At 43.2% G+C, this 19,808-nt stretch overlaps 1 protein-coding gene across 1 annotated transcript in view; it reads right to left on the reverse strand.

The window, feature by feature from the left end:
• The window catches only part of alpha-Man-Ia (alpha-Mannosidase class I a), a 217,792-nt gene that overhangs the window by 141,105 nt on the left and 56,879 nt on the right, over positions 1-19,808 (reverse strand). The window contains exon 3 of the mRNA XM_080282748.1: positions 16,608-16,787. Coding sequence (XP_080138874.1) covers positions 16,608-16,787 — 180 coding nt within the window. The remainder of the gene's footprint in view (positions 1-16,607; positions 16,788-19,808) is intronic.

The raw sequence follows: 19,808 nt of genomic DNA on the forward strand, positions 1-19,808 counted from the left end.
TCAGAAAAACACCCTATACAACTCCCTCTGGACATGCATAGCACCTATTTAAGACCCAAATCACACCAATAAAAGACTGAAATAAATGCAAAAGAAGCATAAAATGAGGTTTTTGAGGTAGGTTCATACAATATTAAACATTCTGGGTACAGTAAAAGTCCCATTATTCGGCATCTATGGGACCGGGATGATGCCGAGATATTGGATTTGCCAAATAATCAAAAACCTACCCACTCAGTACCTTAAATATATTGGGGAACACTGTCATCACCACTTATGGTATTACAACTGTGTTTGGAGAGAGTACTGTATACTGTACAATACTGCAATCAATACAATACTATAACTGAATCTGAAATATATATATAAATTAGTGAACATATACAAGTGTAATGACACAGTAGGCATACAAGTCAGATAACACTTCCTGGATGGCCGAAATGATACGGAATATTACCTACCAGCTCAGTACATCACTTGCATTGGTGAACTCATCACTACTAAATTTGTTTGTAGTGAGTGCTGTATACAGTACTTTTTCCAAACACAAAATAAAATACTCAGAAAATTGCATAAAATAAAGTGAAGGAATATGAATTGGTAAGGTCTTTCTGATGAAAGTTAAGCGTACATTTAGCACTCAGTCTTTTGTTCGTTTTTTTGTTGTTGTTGTTTACAAGTGAAAGGGAGAATATTGATGCAAACAGTGATGTATTCCATTAACCCCATCATAACCTCCAGCACTGAACAACCCTTTACAGTACCAATGTCAGTGATGTCGAGTTAGTGAGCTATGAAAAAACTGTGAACAATTATGGGAAGGGAACGAAGGTCACTGGTATGTTTACACGACTCTATGATACGATTCCAAGCAGTCAGAGGGTCAGTTAATCTCAGAAGTTTTCGGTCATTTGGTAAATGCACCGTAACTTTGTAACTTCTCCTGTGAATCATAGCATGGGTTTAGGAAGCTAAATAACACAATGTTAGGTGTGCCAGACGATTATCTTCACATCTTTAAGAAAATGGAAGAAATTTAATCCCTCTCTGAATACGTAGAGTAAGTTTCTTCCATTCATCTGCAATCAATTTGTTTTTCTTAAAGATGTGAAGATAATCCTCTGGCTTACCTAGCAATGTGTTATTTAGCTTCCTAAACCCATGCTATGATTAGCTATGAGTCACGGAAAAATTGATAAAGTTACGGTGCCTTTACCAAATGGGCGAAAACATCTGAGATTAACCGACCACCTGACTGCTTAGAATCGTAGCGTAGAGTCATGTAAACATACCAGTGACCTTCGTTCCCTCCCCATAATTGTTCAGTTTTCTTTATAGCTCAGACTAGCTTGACATCACTGACATCGATACTGTAAAGGGTTGTTTAGTGCCGGAGGTTATTAAGGGGTTAATGGGATATATTACTGTTTGCATCAATACTCTTTCTTTCACATTAAACAAAAACGAACAAAAGAATGATGAGCGCTAAATGTACGTTTAACTTTCATCAGTGACCTTAGCAATTCATATTCCTCCAGTTCATTTTTAAGTATTTTTCTGACTTTAGATTAGGTTAGGTTTCGTTAAATTATTATGTACAGTTAAAACTCGGTTAGGTTAGGTTTAGTTAAACAGGACAGTACCTTCCACAATTATGCTGGGGAATAAAAATACTAGAGCTGTCACAGCCGTACAGCTAAAAACAACGGGGAAACTGATTTAACAAGCACCATTATTTATGGATACTGCATTACAGTATCAGTGGTTCATGGGCTACGCAATTACCGGTAAATGTCACTTTGAGGAAGGCGTCAAGAATGAACAAATTTCAAGAATTAGCGAGGGAGCTTGGAACGTAACCCTCGCTAATTTGGAGGGGGTGGTTACTGTACTGTATGATAATGTGCAATACTGTAATCAGTACTATACCTGAATCTGAAAAAATATAGAAAGTAGTGAACATACAGAAGTGTAATGAAACATTAGGCCTACAAGTCACAGATATCACTTCCTGGACTGCCGAGATGATTCCGGACATCTGTCGAACAATCAAAGATTTTCATAAATGGGACTATTTCTCAAAACTGCCAAAATGTCGGATCTACCTAATAATCAGCTGCCGAATAATAGGACTTTTACTGTACTTACAAGTCCCTGGCTCCCGGATTGGTAGTTATGGACCCTAACCTAGCCTAACTCAGAAAAACACCTCCCTACTGCACATGCATAGCACCTAAGACACAGCATATTCACACCAATAAGGGACATAAAACAGTGAAATGAGGTGTTTGAGGTAAGTATAGTATGGAAAATACAGTAGAGTACAGTATGAAACATTCTGCCTACTTACAGCAAGTCCATGGCCATCTCGACGAATAACCGCCTCCTCTCAGACTCTGACAGTAAGAAGGATTTCCTGAAGCACTTGCAGTACACTGTTCACGTAGTCTTACACTGAACTTAGTCATTCGCACTCAGAAGTCCATTCTCTTCACAGAGCGCACTCTTGTCTTACTTGCGCTCCATTGTACCTTCATGAAATAAGTGTTGCACTCTGCACTTTAAGTCTTTCCACTCTTAAAACCATTTTCTAAACCAAAAACACTCAAGTTAATTTATGTTACAGTTACAGTCCATTAAATTTTTGTCTTTTCACTCACAACTCTAAATCCTTAACACAATGCACTGTTTTTTCACTGCACAACACTGTAAATTCCAGTGTGGTCTAGTGGAGAAGTTCTTGCCGTCTAATCACTGTCAGAGTCTGAGAGTAGCACAGGGAGGTGACCTAAGGGTGCGTCGCTGGGTCATGGTGATGGCGTACCCACTGCAGACGACTCGGAAGACAGACGCAAACTCACGTCGACTGGTGACTCCACCGTGGCTGATGTGCTGGGCTGTGACTCAGAGCATGAAGGCTTGTCTTGGGGAGGCAACGGAGTGGAGCCAGGGCTGGGCACAGCAGGGGTCACGGGCCTGAAAAAGCTGTCAATCGTTGATTGACGCAAGGAATAACGATTCTGACGATTTATGATTCGCTGCCTGAAAGCACGCACTTCCTCCACAAGTCCCAAGGGCCCCATCTCCCTGTCGCAGTCCGGGTGTTCCAGGTAGTCCAGAATGAACTCTAGGTGTTCCCGGAGTGTGCTCAGCTTGGGGATGGCTGGAGTTGTGTCATGCTGAGAGGAGTCCACATCATCGTCGCCGTCCTCGTCGGAATCTTCAAGCTGGGTACTGACACCTGCAACTGAAGATGCGATCTCGATATCAGACAGGGTCTGATACCCAGGATTGCCCTCGTCATCATCCAACCACTCATGCACTTTGTCCACATCAACATCATCGCTGTGCGTACGTAGACGTGCATGGAAGTCATCCACGTCGAAACCTAGGAAATCGCACTCCGCATCCGTTCCGAGAAGCAGACGAGACCAACTATTTTCTAGAGTCTTGACAGGGATTTCCTTCCATGCACTGGCCCAGTTGTAGATTGCAGACTTGATGCTGTAGCAGCGAAGGTTTTCCAAAGTCCACTGGCCTAGTGTGTCCCGTCCCTCCCTGCGCTCGTCCTCATCCTCGAGAACAACCATCACCTCGTCCAGAACTTCCGGCGGTATAGGCGTTTCGTTGCAACGATCACTCCTTGGTCAACTGGTTGGATGAGAGCAGTAGTATTGGGTGGCAGAAACATGCACCTAATGCAGCCATTCTCAGCCACCAAGTCCCTTGTCGCATGGGTGGGCAGGTGCATTGTCGAGGAGAAGAATGGCCTTTACCTGGTTGCATGAGATTCCCAGTTTCTCTCTCTGGTAATGTATGACCTCCTTGACGAAATGGCGGTGGAACCAGTCTTTGAAGATCTGGGCTGTGAACCATGCCTTCAAGGAATGGTACCAGACGACAGGAAAGACATTCATCACCCCACGAAAACACCGAGGCTGCTTTGCACGGTCAACAATAACGGGCTTTAGCCGGTGCATGCCATTAGCATTGGCACAACACAAAGCAGATAGCCGTTGCTTGGAGAGCTTGCAGCCAGGTACACACTTCCCCGTCTCCTCGGCTGGAGTGTTCGTTGGCAAAGAGCGATAGAATAAACCTGTTTCATCAGCGTTGTAGACTTGACCGAGAGTGAGGCCCTCCCTGTTGATCAAGCCCTTCACCTTGTGCCGAAACTCGTCAACTCCATCCTAATTAGCGTCCAAAGTTTTGTCATGAGACTTACAGTTGGTAAGGCCATGCCGTAACTTAAACTCGAAGAGCCAACCCTCGGATGCCTTGAAGTCTAGGGCGTCGTGAAGCCTGGCGAAATTCTCAGCAGCAGCCTTCAGCTCCATACCACGTACCATCACACTACCAGCACGTTGCTGTCGATACCAAATCAACGTGGAGCGGTCGACTTCAGCAAACTTGGGAGTAAACATCACCTTCTTCTCCATGTTGCGTTTGCTTCTCGACGAGAAGTCAGCCGTGTACTCCATGAGTTTGTCTCGGGATCTCTTAATATCAAACAAAGTAGATCGGGCCAGGTTAAACTCGTGGAGGATGCGTGAAGAAGACCATCCCGCATCTACTTTCTCCAATATCTCCCGCTTCTTCTCCAGAGTCAATACCACTCTCTTCCTCTTCTCAGGCAGCGGGGCCATCATCACACACACGAAGGAGAGGCACGAGAGCAGCAGGAATGCCTGAGCAGGTAAGGCACCACCACAAAAGCGAGCACGTGGGCAGCCATGGCGACAAGCGTTCACTCGCAGCGAGAGACAGGCGGAAAGTGGGGAGGATGCAGGGGCGCTCTAGCAGACGTCGGAGGAATGACGCGCCACAACAAAGCTGTCCCGCGCCCCGCGCACCAAGTTCAAATTACGGGCGGGAAAAAATCTTTTTTTTTTTTTGAATTTTTTGCGGTTTTCGGACCATTTTGGGAATATTGGATCCCGGGACGATTATGTCCGGTCAGTGGGGATGTCCGGATAGTGGACGTCCAGATATTAGAGGGATTACTGTATATATGTATATATATATATATATATATATATACATATCTGTGTGTGTGTGTGTGTGTGTGTGTGTGTGTGTGTGTGTGTGTGTGTGTGTGTGTGTGTGTGTGTGTGTGCAATTATTATCATGACTATTTCTTAACTACTGGAATGCTCTGAATCGGAAAGTAAAGATGAGGAGAAATATAGTGGAGTCTTTGGCGAAAATGGTGGCAGAAGGGAGAAGGCAAGTATGAGGGGGGGACGTTAATTGGCCCGCAGGGAAATAATGACAGTTCCACATGCTGACGTCTCGAGAGGATTTCCTGCAGTTGTTCCCTCTAAATATGTTCCAGTGTTTTAATTTGCAATGCTTATATCACAGTAAAGGCATACTTTGCACTGACATTATTATTCACTCCTACAGAATACTGAGAGAGAGAGAGAGAGAGAGAGAGAAAGAGAGAGAGAGAGAGAGAGAGAAAGAGAGATGGGGGGACAAGTGGTCACTCCTCACTTCTCTCTGTCTCTGTCTGTCTGTCTGTCTGTCTGTCTCTCTCTCTCTCGTATGCATATCCAAAATCAGGAGGAGTTGCCTCGCATGGGCCAACCAGCCTACAGCAGTTGTTTTCTTTAAATATATTCCTAAGTTTTATTTTATAATACTTATATCACAATAATAAAGGCATACTTTGCACTGACATTAATGTTCACTCCTACAGACTCTTGAAAAAGAGAGAGAGAGAGAGAGAGAGCAGCTGCGTATATGAAGAATGAAGATGAGCTTCTCATAGGTGTGTGTGTGTGTGTGTGTGTGTGTGTGTGTGTGTGTGTGTGTGTGTGTGTGTGTGTGTGTTAGCAGAGTAGCTGTAGGGAAGAGGGAGGGATCAGTTGTGATCAGCAAAATGTTGGGAGTTGCTTGTGTCAAGGATGCACACACACACACACACACACACACACACACACACACACACACACACACACGGATCAAGGTCGGCGGATTAGCGAACTGGCGTGTATGGGGGCAGGGAAGGGGGGATGGGGAGTGCAGCCTAGCAGGTGCTATGAAGAAAGGGTAAACGGGATGGGTGTGGGGGGGATGGGGGAAAGGAGTCGTGAACGAAGAGTGACTGACAAGCCGGGGAAAAGAGAAAATATGACATTTGCCTCACCTCACCTGTCCAGGTTTCTCTGTCCATGACTGTACATATGGTATGAAGATACACATGGCAAAGGTTGCATCTCTATTTCATTAATTTGTCAGCTGACTGAATGACTGCATCCCACTGGTGTACCAATATGAAAAGCGCATCTAAAGAAGAGTAACTGCCAATCCCATTTTACTTCCATCAAGTTGTACAAACCAAATGCTTGGCTACCTTAGTCCAGTACATTTAAGGGTAAATATACCAGCCTATTTCTCTTGGAGGAAATATACGAAAAAAAAAAAAAAAAACTCCGGTCATCTCCTGGGAACTGAACCAATGCAAGACTAGCACTCCAACTGAAATGTTCTAATCATCAGTCCACTTGGTGACCTAAAATGGGCAAAATGTAGAGTACAAATGCCTTTACTTGTGAAAAGGAGCCAAGACTCAAAAAAATAATAATAATAAAAATTGTGTGAAAGACTATGCTGACCAGTTCCTAAGGCAATGACAACAATGATGGTGGTAGCAATGATGATGATGATGATGATGATGATGATGATGATGATGATGATGATACCAGTTATTCTGTCTCCTCAACTTTCAAACACTGCAAAATACACATTCGCTTACCGTATCCATCCACCTTATTCTCCTTGGCTTTCCACCTTTACGGCATGTCCACACATGCTCACGAACATGAATTGCCAACATGACGGGCAACACGTTCGGGAACATGTTTGCAGCAGTATTCTCCTTTCACTGATCCACCTGGTGAACAAGCCTACATCTTTTCTATCCTTAATGACCTACAGCAGCTTGTACAGCACCCTACCCATATCCCAGACCACCTTGGAGAGAGCTCCAACATACTTGACCTTTTCCTTACAACTAATCCTTTTGCTTACACTGTTAATCTTTTCTCTCTGTTGGGCTCCTCCAATCACAACCTTATCACCTTAACCTGTCCTATCACTCTGGTACAGCCTGTCGACCCTCCAAAGAAACGTCATCTGTTGCACTTTGGAGCTGCGGATTGGGAGGCCCCCAGGCAGTACTTCTTTGATTTTCCCTGGAATGATTATTGCTTCCATGACAGGGAGCCATCTGAGTGTGCCTTACGCATTACGGAGATTATTCTCTCGGGCATGGAAGCATACATTCCTTTCTCATATCCTTTGTCTAACGCAAGAAAGCCTTGGTTTAATCACGCTTGTTCTAATAATGTCCGCAACAAGGAGAGGGCCTACAAAAGGTACCAGAACCAACCCACCCCTGAATCACATCATCTTTATGTTTCTGCCCGGAATCATGCTAAGTCTGCTCTTCGCTCTGCTAAAAATAATTTCATCCGTACTAAATGCTCTCAACTCTCCAACTCGAATTCTTCCCGCTCCTTCTGGCAACTTGCCAAAAACCTTTCTAACAACCATACCTCATCATCCTTCCCTCCTCTTTTCTACTTTGATGGTTCTGTAGCTATTTCTTCTACTGATAAAGCAGATCTCTTCGCTCAGACTTTCTCCTCCAATTCCACCTTAGACGATTCCGGTGCTGTTCCTCCATCACTTCCCCCCTCTGACTTCCTCATGGCTGACATTAAAATTTCTTCAGCTGATGTATTTTCTGCCATCACTGGCCTCAGTACTAACAAGGCATATGGGCCTGATGGGGTCCCTCCTGTTGTTCTCAAGAACTGTGCTTCTGTGCTTACACCCTGCCTAGGTAAACTCTTTCGCCTTTGTCTGTCAACTTGTACCTTTCCTTCTTGCTGGAAGTTTGCTCTCATTAAGCAAGTCCCAAAGAAGGGCGACCATTCCCAATCCTCTAACTATCGTCCCACTGCTTTAACGTCCTGTATTTCAAAAGTTTTTGAGTCAATTTTTAATAGAAAAATTTTAAGGCATCTTTCCTATCACAACCTTCTTTCTGATCATCAGTATGGGTTCCATCAGGGACACTCCACTGGCGATCTTCTCACATACCTTTCAGACTCCTGGTCATCATCCTTTTGGGAATTTGGCAAATGCTTTGCTATTGCACTTGACATCTCAAAGGCTTTCGATCGAGTCTGGCATAAATCTTTAATTTCCAAACTGCCCTCTTACGGTTTCTATCCTTCTATCTGTGCCTTCATCTATGGCTTCCTTTCTGGTCGTTCTATAGCCGCTGTTGTAGACGGCCATTGTTCTTCTCATATATCTATCAACAGAGGTGTTCCTCAGGGCTCTGTCCTTTCACCAATTCTCTTCCTTTTATTCATCAATGACCAAAGTTGTACATCTATCCCTATCAACTCATAAGCTGATGACTCCACCGTTCACCTTTCCATTCAGTTCCCGCAATGCCCATCTCAGCAGTTACTTCAACAAACAAGGGATCAGGCTATGGCACACCTAATATCTGACTTAGCATGTATCTCTGACTGTGGTAAAAATAATCTGGTTGTTTGTAATGCATCTAAGATTCAGTTCTTACACCTATCAACCTGACAAAATCTTCCACAGGTATACCCACTAATGTTTAATAATATTCAGCTTAATCCTGCATCATCCTTGAACATGCTTGGGGTTTCATTTACTCGGGACTTATCTTGGAAAGATCATATTACATCTCTTGTAAAATCTGCTTCCAAGAGACAAGGTGTGCTAAGCCAATTCCGTTCCTTCTTTACCCATGCACAATTGTTGAATTTATACAGGGGTTTTATCCGCCCCCGTGTGGAGTACAACTCTCATGTGTGGGGAGGCTCCCCACATACAGCTCTTCTCAATAGGGTGGAGTCAAAGGCTTTTTGTCTCATTAACTCTCTTCCTCTTACTGACTCCCATCAACCTCTGTCTCTTCACTGCACTGTTGCATCTTTATCTCTTTTCTATTGCTACTTCAATGGTCACTGCTCCTCTGAACTGCCTGCATGCATTCCTCCACCTCTACAATGGGAGCATAGCACCCGTGTAGCAGCAAACTCTCATTCCTTTTCTGTCCAACTCTGCAATGCAAGAGTTAACCGTTACTCCCAGTCCTTCATTTATGCAACAGGTCAACTCTGGAACTGTCTCCCTCTGTCTGTATTTCCTACTTCCTATGATCTCCAGTCTTTCAAACGCAGAGTGTCCAGGCATCTCGAAATGATCGGATCTTGAATTTGGTTCTCTCTTGTATTTTGTTTTTCTCTTGGAGGGAACTGTTATTGTAGGCTCATGGCCTTTGGTTCCTTCTTGTTCACATAAAAAAAAAAAAAAAAAAAAAAAAAAAAAAGTGTATGCAAGCATGTTTCAGTGCAGGTTTCAATACTGGCAGCAAAGGCGATGGGATAAATGTGTCCATACCAGGCGACTGAGACTTCATCATGATGTTGTTAACATGATCTGGATGCTGCTGTTCCCAACATGTCTGCAGCGCGTTCGTTAATGTGTTGCTTACGTGTTCCCAGCGCTTGTTCGAGTACACGTGTGGACACGCCCTAAAACTCACTCATAACAATATGGTACTGTAATTTATCATTAGATGCTGTCCTTACTGACTTTTTATTTCCTCAGTGCAATCCCCAAAATCTGAATTTTACATTTCCAGAAATACCAGTTTTCCTAGAGAAATTTCAAAGAACCAGTTTATACTGAAACAAAACAAAGAATATATTTACTACCAAAAAAACTCTTAGTTTAGTTCTCCAGGTTGCTGTTATACTGAAAAGGTGCCATAGCAGCACAAAGTAACCTATCCTATCTCAAACTGGACTCACTTGAACCATGAGACTGACTTCATAATTCTTCTCTCCAACAAGGTGAGTATGTTTTCACCTGTTTGTTTGTTTGTTTGTTTAACTGTTAGCAGGATTACTCAAAAACTAAGAGAGAGATTTGGACCAAATTTGGTGTGTAGATAGTCCATGTCCTAGGGAACAATCAATTAACTTTTGGGACCAATGTGGATCAGATTCTGGATCTGGAAAACATTTTTGTGAAACCCTAATCAATGCTGAGAAAACCTAACCAATTACTAGGAGTAGTTTGGATGTCATGTTGCCATTGTCAGAGAGATGTGCTCCACTAAGTGCCCTTCTAGAGTGTTCTGTGAACCTGTCAGTGTGAACAAAAAAGTCATCATTGTTTACTCCAATTTTCAAACTTGAATCTCCAAAACTAAGATTATGGGATAAATATGAGCATGGATACAGTGAATAATAACGGTACAGTAATGTTAATAAGGTGGATGTCTATACATATAACTAATGGTAATGACAGTTCCAGTTTTCCAATAAAATTTTAATTTTCCAAAAAAAAATTGATCACAACCATTTCTGATTTCAGGAACTGTACTGTATAAAGTCCACAATACTCAACAGGAAACTTGTCTACTGCCACCTATAATACTGATTTGTCATTTTCCCAATTTACAGTACCCATTGACACTGTTGAGGAGCCTGCAAGTGGTGACACTGCACCCTAGATGCATCAGCTATGGCATGCAACTCGGGAGGAAAACTTCCTCATACTTTCCTACGCCTTGCCACCCTGGTGAGGTGCTGTCTATCGCAAGGGGGCACCAGATCCCTACATGGTATATATATCTTGTACTGTACCTGTATGACAGTCCCACAGAAGTAAAAATTACTTACCTGTGGTCAACAGCTTTGCTCAGCCAGAAAGACTAGGATTTGGCAATAACAACAGTACCAACTGCTAGGAACTAGCTGCAATATTTTAGAACAAATCCTTACCTACTGTGTAGTGAAATCGGTCACAATAGTTACCAGCTCTGACCTGGGCTGATGCACACGCATGCACACTTAGTACTGGCGGGTAAGGTGGTGGTTGCGGCATTATGGCCACCACAACCACCACAGCCACTGCCATGATCGTCATCAGAGCTGCTACCACCACCACCACCAACAACCACCATCACCACAGGTACTGCCACAACCGTCATCAGACCTACCACCACCACAGCTACTGCCAAGATCATCAGAGCTACCACCACGATCATCATCAAGAGCTACCATCACCACAGCTACTGCCACGACCATCATCAGAGTTACCACCATCACAGCTACTGCCACAACTGTCATCAAAGCTACCACCAGCACCACGGTTACAACCATTTTCTATTGAATATAAAGGTTTGTTTGTATCATCAAAGATGTGATAGAAATCTGACTGTAGATGTGTTACCCTCTCTCTCTCTCTCTCTCTCTCTCTCTCTGCACAGATGCATGCAACTTCACAGAAATGTCCTATCATATTTTTCCTGTTTTTGATGGAACATTATTGAAGGAAAATCATACATTCTAAGGTACATACGAGTTGTACACAAAAATTAATACCCCAACCCTTAACTACACATGTACACTAATCATTTGAGGACCTGAAGCAGTGGCATCTTCGTCGTGGGTCTACCCCCCAGAGGCTGTCAAAGTAGAAGAGGAGGACAGCATGGGGGCCAAACCACTGCAAACGCCCCCCACCCCTCATGGGACCCGAGAACCTGGGAGTGGCTTCAGTCGCCCGGGCAAGTACCACATCTCTCAGCACAACACATACAACGACACTGTTTTTTCTACACTGAGAAATGTCTCCCCAATGGTGATTTCTCAACAACTTCTTCTAGCCGGGGACATTGAGAGCAATCCAGGACCCACCAACAAATACCTATGTCCAACATGCTCAAAACCTATCACATCGAGCCGACAGATGATCAGTTCAATGTAATTCCTGCAAGATCTGGACTCATTACACTTGCACAACACTTACATCCAGAAAACATTACACAAACACTTGGACCTGCTCCTTATGCTCCTTCCCCCCCCCCACCAGCCCCCCCCACCAACCCTACTCCTATTTCCTCTACACCTCTTCAACCAAACCCACCAATCCTCCCCACCATTCAATCCCACAAACCCTCCCATTCTACCTCATCCTAATCCACCCCAACCCTTACCTCCATCACAACCTTCTCCTACTCCTTCCCCTCCACCCACATCACCACCTCCCCCCCATGCTGCAGCAGTCAACACACATCGCACACACAACATAAACATCCTTAACCCTTTAACCGCGGGTGTCATTCCAGAATGACGTTGCAAAAACTGGACCAAACCGCGGGTGTCATTCTCGAATGTTTGTGAATATTTTGAATACCCCGCGTTTTTTCCGTGCGCCAATTGTTTCAAGGGAGAGTAGCTGTTAAGTTCTTTCACTCCAGCCGACCCCCACCTCCCTCTTCCCCCCCCTGGGGCCCCACCTCCCACCCCCTGGGCCCCCCACCCCACCCCTGACCAAGCGCGCATCAGTATCTGTCCAGCTGTGTGAGTGACAACACATGTTGATGTGGCAGTGAAGTGCAGGCAATTACAGTGCCTTTTACCTGTCTCAGTGAACACAGAGTGGGTGTTTATCATATGTGCAGTGTTCATATATGTTTATAGTATTATTATCAGAATGTGATTGGCATTTGGTAATGGTGTGTGAGCGAAAAATAGTGATTACAACACCGCTGATGTGGCAGTGAAGTGCAGGCAATTACAGTGCCTTTTACCTGCCTCAGTGAACACAGAGTGGGTGTTTATCGTATGTGCAGTGTTCATATATGTTTATAGTATTATTATCAGAATGAGGTTGGCATTTGGTAATGGTATGTGAGCGAAAAATAGTGATTACAACACCGCTGATGTGGCAGTGAAGTGCAGGTAATTACAGTGCCTTTTACCTGCCTCAGTGAACACAGAGTGGGTGTTTATCGTATGTGCAGTGTTCATATATGTTTATAGTATTATTATCAGAATGAGGTTGGCATTTGGTAATGGTGTATGAGCGAAGGTAATGATGTGTGAGCGAAAAATAGTGATTTTACACCCCTCACTTCTAACGGCACTGCCCGTCCTGTGAAAGTCAACAAAGTCATGAAACGTACATCAATGGAAAGCTGAAGGTTAGTACTTTCTAATGGTACCTTATTTTTTTCTCTAGCTTTATTCTGTGCAGAGTTATTAAGGTTTAAAGGTTTGTTTACATTTGGCTGAAACCCCCGCGGGAGAGGACAGTCAGACCAAAACAATACCCGCGGTTAAAGGGTTAAATTAATCACAGATGTCATTAACACCAAAGAACAAGAATTCACACAATTCATCAACCAACAAAACATACACATTGACATTTTACAAGAAACAAAACTACACAGAACACAAAAAACACCTACATTCCATAATTTCACCACCATTCAACAAGACCAGGCCAACGGCGGTGGCGGTGGACTCATCACCCTGGTACACAAAACCATCAACTTTTCAGATACCAGTGCACACACACAGTCACTTCTCCCCCCACATGACACCACAACAGAAACACAATCAATTACTATACACACTAGTAACAAATCACACACAATAATCGCCAACACAAACATTCCACCTCAGTCGTCCTCCACAGTACCAAATACTTTCATTCATTCATTCATTGCCAGACGCCATGTATCCCAGACGGGGTGGCCAAGGACTTAGAGTTAATTGTTTTACAGGGAGGAGCACTAATCCTCCACCAACCCCACTTGACACGTAGGGATGACCAAATACTTACTCCCCACAAATACACCACATCATTAACATACCCAACATCATCCTGGGTGGTGATTTCAACGCCAAGGCGTCGGCCTGGCATATCAACAACCCTGACACAGACAGAGGGCTGGTACTACAATCCCAAACACATCATCTTTTCATACTGAATAATCTCCATCAACATACCCATATCCCACACCAAGCCCTCTTCCTCCCAACCTCCCAAGACATCACCTTTTGCTCCCCAAACCTCGCCCCCACAACATCCTGGAGAGTGGTCAAAACCCTTGGATCTGATCACCTTCCAATCATCATCATTACCAAAACCACAATCACCCCAGCTGGCCACAGACACACATACACTAATTATAAGAAAGCCAACTGGGAGGCCTTCACAACTGAAACAGAACACCATTTCAAAACAATAAACAGTACTTCCATCACAAACATCAACAATGTTGTGCACAGTTTCAATACAATTATACAAAATGCAGAGAAAAGACACATCCCTACAGGCAACAGAAAGAGACACAACCATGACTTCACACCAGAAAATCACGGCCTCATCAGTCAACAGGACAAACTACGACACTCCCCAACACCCCATACACAAAACACCATACAACAAATACAAGAACTCAAAACTCAAATAAACAATAAAATATCAGAATAGAAAACACTAAACTGGAATACTTATCTCCAAACACTTGACCACAAAACAAACACCAGCAAACTCTACAAAACACTAAACAGCATCACACTCTCCAACAGCAACACTACACAATCACACACTGCCATTACAACAACAGACACCATACCTTCAAACAAACAACAAGCAAACACTCTCTCTCATCAATCACTTTTCACATGTCAGCCATCTAAACCCCCATCGTGATGACCGATGTATCATCCGACGTAAGAGACAGTTCCCCACAGACCCAGACTACGCACCTTTCACTTACAACTAGATGAAGCACATAATTAGCAATTTAAGGACTCATCTGCCTGTGAACCAGACAACATAAGCAACATTCACCTTAAACACCTTGGACCACATGGCATACAAGCACTCACCAACATATCAAACTACAGCTACTAACACAACATAATACCCAACATCTGGAAGCATGGCATTATCATCACTATCCCTAAACCCAACAAAGACCCCATGTTACCTTCCTCACACCATCCCATCACACTCCTCTGCACTCCCTCTAAAGTCACTGAACGACTGGTACTACAGCTAGTTACACCTCACACACCCCTAGCTTCATCACAACATGGTTTTAGGCCACAACACTCCACAAACCTTCTTCTTGCAGACCTTACACAGTGTTTGATGGCATGAATTCAGCTAGGCCACCACACAGAACACTCCTAGTCACACAAGACATTAACAAGGCTTTCGATGCCATCCCCTGCCACAACCTCACAAACAAAATATTCAACACAAACCTGCACAATAACACATAAAGATGGCTGGCAAACTACTTAGCAGGCAGATGTGCACGTGTAACATTTGCCGGTCAGTCTTCCAACATCAGAAACTTCACACATGGCATCCCCCAAGGATCTGTTCTGTCTCCTACACTCTTTAACCTATACATGCACGATATACCCACACACCACACACCACAGATATACATACCATAGCTTCCTATGCAGATGACATAACACATGTACACACCAAAATGCAAACACAGCTGCACACATCCTCCAATCCTACCTCAACACACTACAAGAATGGTTCACCACAAACAGGCTCAAAATAGCCCCAGCCAAATCTACAGTGACCCTTCTCACAAACTGAATAGCAGAACACAGTCACATTCCACACCTCACCATAAACAACACTCTCCTACCACACACACACACACACACACACACACACACACACACACACACAAAATCCTCGGTGTAACATACAGTACATCGATGTCATTTACACAACACATCACGAACATTAAAAATAAAATAACACTAAGACTCAATGCCTTGAGGTCACTTGCCCATTCAACATTCGGACACAACAAAGAAACTACCACCACAGTATACAGGCAATATATACATTCAGTGATGAATTATGCAAGCCCTGCTTGGGCTCCTAACCTCACTAAAATACACTACAACACTCTACAGACCATACAGAACAAGGCCCTAAAAATAATCACAGGTTGCACAGCTACTACACCCACAGATCACCTACATCAAGAAACCAAAGTCCTCAAAGTCAAGGATCACCTAGACATAAGAGGTACCCAAATTCTCACTGCTGCCTCCACAAACCCACAACATCCACTACACTACATGGCAGCACATCCACACACACCAAGGAACAAAAAAACAACACCCAGCACATATCATACACAAATACTGTCATCTCTCCCCCCTCACCCACCTCAGACCAGTTTCCAGAAGCACATCCATACTCAAATCATTTGCCGCTCCATTCAGTCACTTAAAGACAACACACAGCTGCATGCATGACCTCCTGATATCCACCCTTCTGAATCCTATCTCTCTCTTGAGGACAGGGTCCACCTGACCAGGCTGAGATGTGGGCATCATCCAGCCCTCTTAAGTTACGAGAAGAGGCTGGATGACTCAGTCGCTGATGCCTGTCCAGAATGTAACACAGCATCCCATACTAGCACATTATGGAAGACTGCATTGCACACAATCACCTACACCAACAACACAACATACACTCCTTGAGAGCTCTGTGGGAAAGTCTGGTCTTGGCCATGGCCTTCCTTAGGGACTCGGGGCTGTTCGGCCAGACTGCCTAGGTAACAACTACTACTAATAATAATAATAATCATTTGAGGCAGTTTTAGAAGTGCTCAGCCCCAACAATGAAGAAAAGTCTCATACAATGGCAATCACACAAAAGTGAGGAATATAACATTAATGCAGTAATCTTACCCCATTTGCAACATTGATGAGAGCATATGGAATCCCTGTGGGAGTGTCAAAAGCTGGTAAGAGCTTCCGTGCTATGTGAAGTGCACGGTCCCGAAACAACGGATCCCCTGTCAGGGAGAATGCTGACAGCAGACCACCAACAAAGCGAATATTTGTCTCGAACACCGACATTTCTGACCTCTGGAATGCATATACATATTATAATTAGTGAGTGTTTTTCAACAATACATTTACAATATAAAACAAACAAATAAGACACACATATATTTAATCCATTACTGCCCATCAGGAGTGTAGGGGCCCAGATTTAGGATACTGTACTTAGTTCCAACATATAAGGTGAGGGTGATCAACTGATCACTTGCAAATTTTGGGACAAGAAGAAAGCTGAAAAAACAAAAATTTATAACTGCCATAAATGAGCAGAAATCACATTTAATACAGATAAATGAATTAATCTAGCTTTAACATTATACCATGTGCTTACTGAACACTGCTATGCTTCTATTTAGCTGTAAATAGGAAAAATATTATACATTTCTCAAGTACTGTGAAAAGATGAACAGTCTTTGATATCATGCTTTTCTTATTTATGGTACAATGGATGCATAAAATTGTTCAACACGGCCAAAAAGAAACCAAACTTTTTTAACAGTTTGCCAAAGAGTCAGCATAGCATGCTCACGATATTAAGTGCTGTGTAGCAGCAACTTAGAGCTTTGGTTCAAAACTAGCCGCATCATGCTATGTCATTTAGTCATCGAGGTACATGCACTTCAGTGAACGAGAGTTTAGTGCGCCCAGTTATTTGTTGCAAACTGAACAATGAAGGGCCTTGATGAGCAATGTGCTTATGTGAAATTCTGTTTCAAATTGGGATAAACTTTTATGGAGACTTTTCAAATGTTGCAACTGGCTTATGAGAAGGATTATTTGAGCCATATGCAATGTCACAAGTGGTTCCAGCGATTCAAATCGGGACGAACATCCACCGAAGACAATCCCAAATTGGAACAGATTTCCACGTTAAGAGACGACAATTATGTTGAGAAAGTGCATCCTGTGATCCGTGAAAATTGCTGTCTGACTGTCCATGAAATTTCCAAAGAAGATGGCATTTGTAAATGTTCGTGCCACACAATTTTAACTGAAAAACTGAAGACGCATCGCGTTGCCGCAAAATCTATGGCTGCATCTGCTGACAGATGAACAAAATAAGAACCGCATCACAGTCAGTCAGAAGCTGTTTAACTGTTCGAATCCCAATGAAAACTTCCTGGAAAATGTCATAACAGGTGGGAAAACATGGGTGTATGGCTACAATAATGAAACAAAAAGGAAGTCACTGTAGTGGGTTGGAACATCATCACCACAACCAAAAAAAACATGCCATCATCATCACAACCAAAAAATGCACGCCAGAGTAGCTCAAATGCAAAGGTGATATTAACCCATACCACGCTAGCGACGTAGATCTACGTCCCTTCCAAAAATGCAGGTGACGTAGATCTACGTCCTGCAGCACTCAGAAGTCATTTCAAGCAACCAAAGTACATTGGAAGGTAATAATGTACCTTGCTAACTTCAGACATTTTTCCACTACGCTTACAACACTGATTTAGGAGCACAGGAGGCAAGTGAGTCTTCACAGGCTCACAGTTGCTCAGCTCTCTCAGTAACCTTGAAGATTCAGAGGTCAAGTGGCACCAACCTGACTCGATTCACCTACTTTCTCACTTTCAGTACTTTTATTAGTACCAGGGATCTCATATTGATGTATCAAGCCCATTTACCCACAAAAAAATCCAAAATCGGTTCACAAGCTCACACATGTTCAGCTCTCTCAGTAACCTCGAAGATTTCACAGGTAGAGTGGAATCAACCTGACTCAATTTAACCAACTTTCTGGCTTTGGCGATTATTTTTATCAATCCCAGGGATCTTATATTGATGTATTAAGCCCATTTAGCCAGAAAAAAAAAAATCCAATATCGGTTCACGAGTTCACAGCCGCTCAGCTCTCTCAGTAACCTCGAAAATTTCACAAGTAGAGTGGCACCAACCTGACTCGATTCAACCAACTTTCTGGCTTTTGTGATTACTTTTATTAGTGCCAGCCAGGGATCTTATATTGATGTACTAAGCCCATTTAGCCACAAAAACAAAAAAAACATAATTGGCAGGCATAGATGGGTATCAATTTTCCTTTTTGCCCAATGCGGTCTATCTATCTATCTATCCATTGCCAGATGCCTCAATCCCGCTCGGGGTGGCCACAAACAAATCGCCTCCACGTCGCCCCGTCCCCCGCCATTTCACTGCCCTGCTCCCAACTCACACCCCCCTCTCTCATATATATACCTCTCCACCCCATCCCTCCATCTCATCCTCAGCCTCCCCCTCCCTCTCCCCCCCTCCACCTCAGGTACTCAGACCGCGATTGAACCCCGCCACCCGGGAGGGGTCGGCTGTTGATGGCGGCGCATTAGGGGTTAAAGTTAGGCGAAGAATCACCTCCTAAAGTTAGTACATCAGATCTTGTGACACCCTCTGTAAACCGGTAACTTTTTTTTTTTTCTTTTTTCATCTAGACCTCAACTATACAGGAAGTGAGTGTAACTGGACCTTCAGACAAAGTAACTGAAGAACCATGCTCTATCCTAAAAACTTTCCCATGAGTAAAATATGAAAATTAAGCATACAATACAATACAGTAATGATACAGTGCAGGAATACAGTAATACAGGCCATCCTCGTTATAATGATGGGATGCGTTTGGGAAAACCCATTGTTGAGCAGGGATACCATTAGCTGGGGACGTTATAACACAGAAAATATAAGGATATGTTGGAGAGTCTTGGGATACCTCCAACCAAGTCCAAAACCCACCCAAATTAGTCCAAAAACAAGTTGCTAGCTCACATACACCCCAAATAGTTTTAAAACAAGCTAAACTAAGACTAAAAGTAGTTTATAACTCACCTAAACCCAAAAATAATTTCTGAATATCATCAAAAATAATTCTGGAAAAAATCAAACTTAGTAAACTGTACCCAAAAATGACAGTGTTCGCCCCATCTATGACTAAAACACATTAATCTAAGTCTAAAAACAGTTTATGAACCAACCTAAACACAAAATTTAAGTCGGAAATATCAAAATTGGTTAAAAAATAAACCAATATATATATACATTGGATAA

This window comes from Coenobita brevimanus, chromosome 94 (genome assembly GCF_032717465.1).
Source record: "Coenobita brevimanus isolate Jiangsu-jjx chromosome 94, ASM3271746v2, whole genome shotgun sequence".
Classification (NCBI taxonomy): Eukaryota; Metazoa; Arthropoda; class Malacostraca; order Decapoda; family Coenobitidae; genus Coenobita; species Coenobita brevimanus.